At 39.3% G+C, this 7,329-nt stretch overlaps 1 protein-coding gene across 1 annotated transcript; it reads right to left on the bottom strand.

The window, feature by feature from the left end:
- Positions 1–392: 392 nt before the first annotated feature.
- On the bottom strand, positions 393–1,566 carry LOC112139509. Its single transcript, XM_024262326.2, has 3 exons — positions 1,429–1,566; positions 603–1,310; positions 393–508 (listed from the first exon to the last, which is right to left on the bottom strand). The coding sequence occupies exons 1-3, from the start codon at positions 1,484–1,486 to the stop codon at positions 393–395; spliced, it is 882 nt and encodes a 293-aa protein (XP_024118094.2). The 5' UTR covers positions 1,487–1,566.
- Positions 1,567–7,329: the final 5,763 nt, after the last annotated feature.

Below are 7,329 nucleotides of genomic sequence, written 5' to 3'. Positions count from 1 at the left end.
CATAATCAAACAATCACACACATTTACACCTAGTGGCAATTCAGAGTCATCAATGGGAGGATACTGAAGCACCCAGAGAAAAACTACACATGGAAGTGGACAATATGCAAACTCCACACAGAAAGCAGTGAGGTGAGAGCATAACCCACTGCACTACCAGTATACAACAGTGGTTGGGTTTTAAGCATCAGAATAATTCACCAAACCAAGCCTTACCTTTGTTCTTGTTAAGGAAAGAGTTTCTGATCCGTCCTCTGGTTAAAAAACACAAATGTTTTTGTTACTTGCACACCACATTTGAACACATTAGAAACAGCTAAAATTATCTTAATAATTATTTAAGCAAACTATTCTATGCTATAATGCATGCTTCTGACATGTAACATTAAAGGTCACTCACCCTTGCAGCTCTTTGTCTTGTGTATTGTGTAAAATATCAGATGGATCAGTGAAGCTGTCAGAGCTCCACTCAGGAAATACACAAATGGAGGAAAAATCCCTTCTTTTCCTGGAACAAACCAACAAAAACATATAAAACAATATGGAATGTACAACAAATGCAAACGTTCTGTCAAATACATCGCTTTAAAGGAAGATCTCACCTCTGAGGTCCAGTTTGGTCCCGTTTCCAAACAGTATGTGTCCACATGAGACAACAGCACAGTAGTAGATCCCAGCATGAGACTCAGTTATGTTCTTCATGGGCAGTTCATAGACACAGCTGTTTGTTTGTGTGTTCTTCTGTCTCTCACAGTGATCATTCCTGCCTCCATCAGTGTAAATGAGTCCTGGATGAGAGTCTTCAGAGTCTTTGAACCAGTAAACTCTGTGTTCTCCATCACAGCTCCCAGTGTGTACTGTACAGTTCAGAGTCACAGAGTCTCCTGCATGGATGTTCTCAGAGGACGACTGATCCACTGAAGTCTGGATGGTTAAACCTGAATCTTTGACATCAACTGTAAGAACTGCCGAGAAATTCATGTATGTTTGATAACCAGCAATACAGAAGTAAGTAGCTGAGTCGGATAGTTTTAGATTTGAAATTGTCAAATTATAACTGTGGTATGATGATTTCAAAATAAAGCGTGGATTGTTCTTATAATTACTGTAAAAAAATACTTCTGTTTTGTATCTACTGGACAGACAGATAGGGTTTGGTTTTTGTCCCAGAATATGTTTGTACCATAAAACATATTGTACAAAAACTCCATCATAGAAACACTGTAAAGTCACAATCCCTCCAACGCGAGCTGAGATAAAAACACTTTCTCGATGATCAGATGAAGAGGATTCCAGAGGAGGGCTCATTGCTGAAATATGAATAAATAACAATAAAAATTAAACTTTTTTCATGATTTTTTTATAATCTTGATCCAGATTAAAAAAAAAATCATGTATGTATTTTAAACACTAAAACTCATGACTCACCAGTTCTCCCTGAAAGCAAACATGTCAGGAGGAAGACAACTCGAGCAGGTGTTACCATGTTTGGATTCTGGCGCAGAATGACAAAAAGCTTGAGTCTTTGTCTACTTTAAAGACGAAAGACTGTGTCTGATTCTGATTGGTCCATCTGAAGTCACACACCCCTCCCTTCGAGGAAACACAATTTCACAGAAACTAACCATGTCAAGATTTTATCTAGACAGGGTCAGTGCAGAGAAGGAAAGAAAGATGAGGAACTTTTAGTATAAATTCTAAAATTCAAGTCAGGTATATTCTTACATTAGAACAGGGGTCTGAAGTCTGTGGCTCCGGAGCCATATGATGCCCTTTTATCCCTTAAGTGTTGTTCTTTAGCTTTAATGAAAAATGCTAGCAATTAGTAATAATAGTTTAGTCATTTCTGTTTAGACTTTTAACATGTCAAACATCTAAGCAAAAAAAAAAATGCTGTTAGAAATTGTGTAGAAATGTTGTTTAAATTTGTATTTTTCATTTAAATTTAGTAAAATATAAGTTTTATATTTTTTTTTTTTTTGGTAAATAACACTAAAGTGGTTAACGTTTTAAACAAATGTGATTAAAATGATTGAAAATGATTTTTTTCTCAATAAAAAGCTCAGGTTATTCTACATGTTTTGAGTTTTTTTGAACAGATTCTACTAAAATATTGTTTCATTTTTAGATTAAAAGGGAAAAAGCTCACCAAAATCCTAATGATATAAAAATATAATGTTGACTGCCATTTTTCTTTTATTGAAGCAGGAACTGCAGCAGGAGGACCTTTTCTTAGACAGGGTGGGTCTTATTTTGAAAGGAAATATTGTGTGCTGCTGTCAAAATTAAATTAAGTTACACCTGTTAAATATAGAAACATATAGACACTGTTTTAATTCAATGAAATCAATATTTAAAAATAAATTCTCGGTTGGCAAAAAGCATAAATAATGTCAATTTTTAAACGGTAAAATGGGACTTTGTGGCTCTCGTTGGGTTTTGTTCTGTAAGAAACTAGACTAAATGGCTCTTTTAGTGTTAAAGGTTGCGGACCCCTGTATTAGAAGATGCATTTCAACTATGTGAGATTTTGTAACCTTGAGCTTGTAGCTCAATGAGTCCGTCAACTGTTTTCAAATTATTTTAAAGTTAATATGGGGAAAGTAATAAGCCAGCAGAGATGATGCTTTTCTTCACGGTGGTGCACAAAACCGTGGCACAGTGCAACGTGCTTTACCCCGGAGGACTTCGTATCCCTCCATTTGGAGGGTGGGGTCTTAAAAAAAATATTTGGGACACCATCCTCACTACAGATGCGCCTTTAATTGGAGGGGTAGGGAGAAGGGAAGAATCCAAATTGGGCCAAAACTTCCATCCATCCATCCATCCATCCATCTTCCAGACCGCTTCTTCCCTTTCGGGGTCGCGGGGTGCCGGAGCCTATCCCGGCTACTGATGGGCGAAGGCGGGGTTCACCCTGGACAGGTCGCCAGTCTGTCACAGGGCCTCAATCACACACCCATTCACTCCCACATTCACACCTAGGGGCAATTTAGAGTCACCAATGAACCTATGAAGCATGTTTTTGGACGGTGGGAGGAAGCCGGAGTCCCCGGTGAAAACCCACGCATGCACGGGGAGAACATGCAAACTCCACACAGAAAGGTCCCAGCCGGGATTCGAACCGGGGCCTTCTCGCTGTGAGGCAAGAGTGCTAACCACTGCGCCACCGTGCAGCCCGCCAAAACTTCCATGTAGGAATAAGGCAAAACATTTTTGACATTGGCTCCTTCACAGGTCTGAAGTGCCAAGTTTATGAACAAATTTTTAGACAAGCGTCAAGCTGTGAATTGGACGTGTTTTAAAAGAGAGGTAGGGAATGCTAATTTGATACGCTATTGTGTTTGGTGTGAACGTAGCAATATTTAAAAAAAAATATCCTGTGTTAGATGAAATCCACAAAGTAGTGAACTTTGTTATACAATTATTTTAGACGTTTTACTGCTGTAAAAGAATCTCACTGAACACGTTATACTCTTCTTAGTTAGACATAAACACAGCCATCCTTTTCTCTCATACTTCTTTAAACACAATTCAAGCATTCAAAGACCAAAAAGTTCAGTTTTAAGGAAAAAAAATACAAGTCTTCAATGCAAGATGAATGCATTCTTTACAGAAGACACGGCAGAGAGGGGATTGATTGACAATGGTCCACAGCCAATCACAAGAGCATAATGAGCTGTTGGAAAAAAAGCAATAAAAAAAGATAATGCAAAATAGCACTTGGAAATCCACATAACAGTGAGACCACAGTAAAGGACTGTATACTTTAACTTCTGAGTCTGGTGCTTAAACTCCTTCATTCTATGATCGTCTTGTTCTTTCCTCCTCATATTTGATTCAGAAACTCTATTTTCACTGGTTTTGACAGGAACTTTTGGTTTTCAGAATCTGGACTCAGATGATCTGAAATAAACTGCTCTGAGTTTCCAGCTGAAAGCAAAGAGGAAGCAGGTCTTCATCAGAGAGAGCTGTAAATACGTGCTGTATGCTGCCACCAGGTCCAGTCAGGACGCTGCTGGAACTGCAGCTCATCTTTATCAACTTCATCCTCTCAGAGCAGCGGTGTTTGGAGGATGTGATTGTCCCCGTGTTCATAAGACAGACTCTCACCTTCTGAAGGATTCATGAAGCTGCTGCGTTCAGGACTTCAGCACAGATGAGACAAACTTCTGTCAGACTTTGATGAAACCACAGAGAGCTTCACGCACAGACATGAGTGCTGACTGGATTCTGGTTTCAATCCGTCTTCAAAATCTAGAACTGTGCAGTTCTAAAGTTCCTAGAAAAAGACAGAAAAAGAGAAGATGGAGACCCGGATGATGCTGATGCTCTTGGTTTTTCCAAAAGATGGTCCTGAATTTTTGTTTAAATTGAGAAAAATGTTGTTTTAAGTCTTTGTATCTGCAACTGTTTGTGCAGCGGTGACTCAAAAACTCACTCATACTGAGAGGTAGGATGTGGTGGTAGTGGTGGGGTAGGGTGGCAGTGCGGTCCAAGCAGAAGAAGCAGGTACCCAGCAGGTTTAAAGGATGAAGAAATGTTGAGTTTCATTGCTTTGACTCTTTTTGATCTGCAAACACTTACATGTTTGTGCAGCGGTGACTCAGAAACTCACTCATACTGAAAGGTAGATGGTGGTGGTGGGAGGGAGGGGGGCTCAGTGTGGTCTGATCATTGTGGGGCTTAGTTCACAAGAGGAGGATGGCTGATACTCAGCCTACAGTCCTCCAATCAGGTCGAGCGCTCTACCCCTGCACCCCGCAGAGAGGAACACGCCCCCAGGAGCAGCAGCGTGTGGTTGAAGTTGCCGTCTTTGACTTCACGTACTTGACAATTTAAACAAAAATCAATTTGCTGGATTATGTGCAGGAAGTTTTTTTGTTTTTTTTTTTGACTGATGTTATCCATACGTTTTTTCATGTGAGCTGCACAGAAAATGATGGAAATTAGTTTTAGCCTCACGTAATTCGTGCAGCAAAGATCATATTCCTGCATTGGCCGCACGCATTTTAAGTTTGTCAAAGGCTTGATTTTTTTTTTTTTTTGGCCGCACATATTAAAAATAAAACTTCAAGTTGAAGACCCATTAACTGTCACACTCCTAAATGTGTGAATGTGTTCTCCACATTTGACCCATCCCCTGGTGGAGCCGTGAGCTGCAGAGACAGCAGCACCCTAACCGTAACCATAATCCTAACCATAACCCTTTCCTCTGGGTCTGTGCGACTGTTAGGTTCAAACAACCTGAAACATTTCTCTGAAAGGAAGACAAGAGAGGGGTCAGTTCTTAAATCAGATTTTACTTGCACAAGGAGAACAGACAGAGAATGTTTAAACCAGTCTCCACCCGCTCTGAAGATCTTGGTCCAGGGTTTCCATATTTATAACCTTTCAGGGGCGGTCTTATTTTATTTACATTTGCTGCTCTCAAGGTGTGGAAGGAAAAACGGCCTCAAACTGGTTCTACTATCATTAATGTCATAGTTCAATGCAATAGGTCTGCGTCAGCATCTTCAAGTATCTGTAATATGCCAGCCTCCAGACAGCCTTCAGCCTGGGATGACTGCATCCTTCCAGATACCAGCTGAGCACGACCTCAAATGAGCAGAAAGAGAAAAGAGGTTAAAATCATACAACGCAGATATGAGAGAAATGTATGTACAACTCTATCAGCGACTAAGAAAAAAGTTTAGCACTGGTTGCACGTTTTTCTAAAATTACGTGCTTTTCATTTATTTAAGCTTTATTTTACCAGGAAATGTCATTGAGATTAGATCTCTTTTTCATAGAAGACCTGGGCCGAAAGGCATCAACACAAGAAAATAAAATACAGTTAAAACAATTATAACTAAAATAAAATACAATTACAATAAAATACAATTATATTCATGAAGAACAAAGCAAACATAAGGTCCTTTGACCCCCCACCCCATAATTTCCACTGGTGGGACATTTTTCTTAACACTTTAGCTCGCTGCACTAAAGCCACATCTGACAGAAGCTGCTAAGCGTTCACACCAAAGCTTGACTCTTGTCCTCTAAACTGAAAGTAGTTTAATCCTTTTACACCAGAGCCTTAGCTCTAGTCTTGAGTTTTTCTTAGACTTTTGTAGCTCTTTAGCCACATATGCAATTAACATAATTCTAGAAGATTCTGAAGCAGAGAAAAACCGTCACGTGCTAAAATGCAGCAATGAAATGTTTGCCCAACCAAAGCAAGTCAGGTGATTGTGTTGCAGACAAAAGCAGCACCGCTATGCAACACCTCAGTGCTACTAAAACCACATCTAACAGGAGCTGCTCAACTTTCACACCAAAGCTTGGCCCGTCTTCTAAACTGAAGGTGGTTTAAGAGCGTCGGCGTCTAAATATAGAAGTATTAGCAGAAACATATTTAAACACATCATCCTCAAACATGCAGTTTAACTAAAAATGGAGAACCTCAAGTAAGATCAAGTCTATTTTAAGTACTAAATAGTACACAAATAAGGCAATGAAGAAAGAAAGAAAAATAACCGAAAACAATACCAGATAATTGGTGATGGTAAATACACTGAACAAAAATGTAAGTACATCACTTTTGTTTTAGCTTCCCATGAGATGAATTCAAATACCTAAACATTGTCTTATAGGGACAAAATAACAATTTAATCAAATATAAATCATAAACTTGTCTAAATCTGAGATAGTGAACACGTCTTAGCAGAGATAATAGATCCCATCTCACAGGTAGATGTGCGATATCAAGATGCTGATTAGACAGCATGAGTATTGTACAGGTGTTCCTTAGACTGGTCAGAATAAAATGCAGAATTATTTGAAATGTATCTACCTCTACATCTCTATTTACCCTTTTTTTTTAGCTGTTTAACCTCTGCTCCACCAAGAGTTTTCTCTCTTCTGTAATACAGGGTTTCAGCTTCTCAATGATTTCAGCTCAGACGTAAAACACAGGCATAATAACTTGAAATAAGAACACTTATGCTGGGCGGCTGCGCAGTGTTGCGGTCTCTGGGAGGTGTGTGGGCGGGGGGGACTTCCTGCCTTCACTTGAGCATTCAATGTGATCACATACACTCCAGGAAACAGTGTTTTTTATTTTTTATTTTTTTTAACTTGAGCTGTCCAACAGCTGAGCAGACAGATGAGAGCTGAAGGCCTCTTGGACAGATTTTACTGCTACAATAGGGAGTTATGGGTCTTCTGACACACGAGGTGTATATTTGTATAAAACCCTTTTGCATTTGTATACTTTTCTTATTTGGACCAGATGGAAAACAAGGAGAAAGAAAGCTAGAATGGGGATAAAGAAAGGGGAGGAAGAAA

This window comes from Oryzias melastigma, unplaced genomic scaffold, assembly GCF_002922805.2.
Source record: "Oryzias melastigma strain HK-1 unplaced genomic scaffold, ASM292280v2 sc00231, whole genome shotgun sequence".
NCBI classification, from domain to species: domain Eukaryota; kingdom Metazoa; phylum Chordata; class Actinopteri; order Beloniformes; family Adrianichthyidae; genus Oryzias; species Oryzias melastigma.
This window is presented reverse-complemented; position numbering and strand designations above follow the sequence as displayed.

Coding starts and splice junctions, on each gene's coding strand:
- LOC112139509 (XM_024262326.2), bottom strand. CDS start 1,486: ATGGTAACACCTGCTCGAGTTGTCTTCCTCCTGACATGTTTGCTTTCA. Junction 1,311..1,428: donor TTTGCTTTCAGGGAGAACTG/GTGAGTCATGAG, acceptor TTCATATTTCAG/CAATGAGCCCTCCTCTGGAA. Junction 509..602: donor GACCAAACTGGACCTCAGAG/GTGAGATCTTCC, acceptor GGTTTGTTCCAG/GAAAAGAAGGGATTTTTCCT.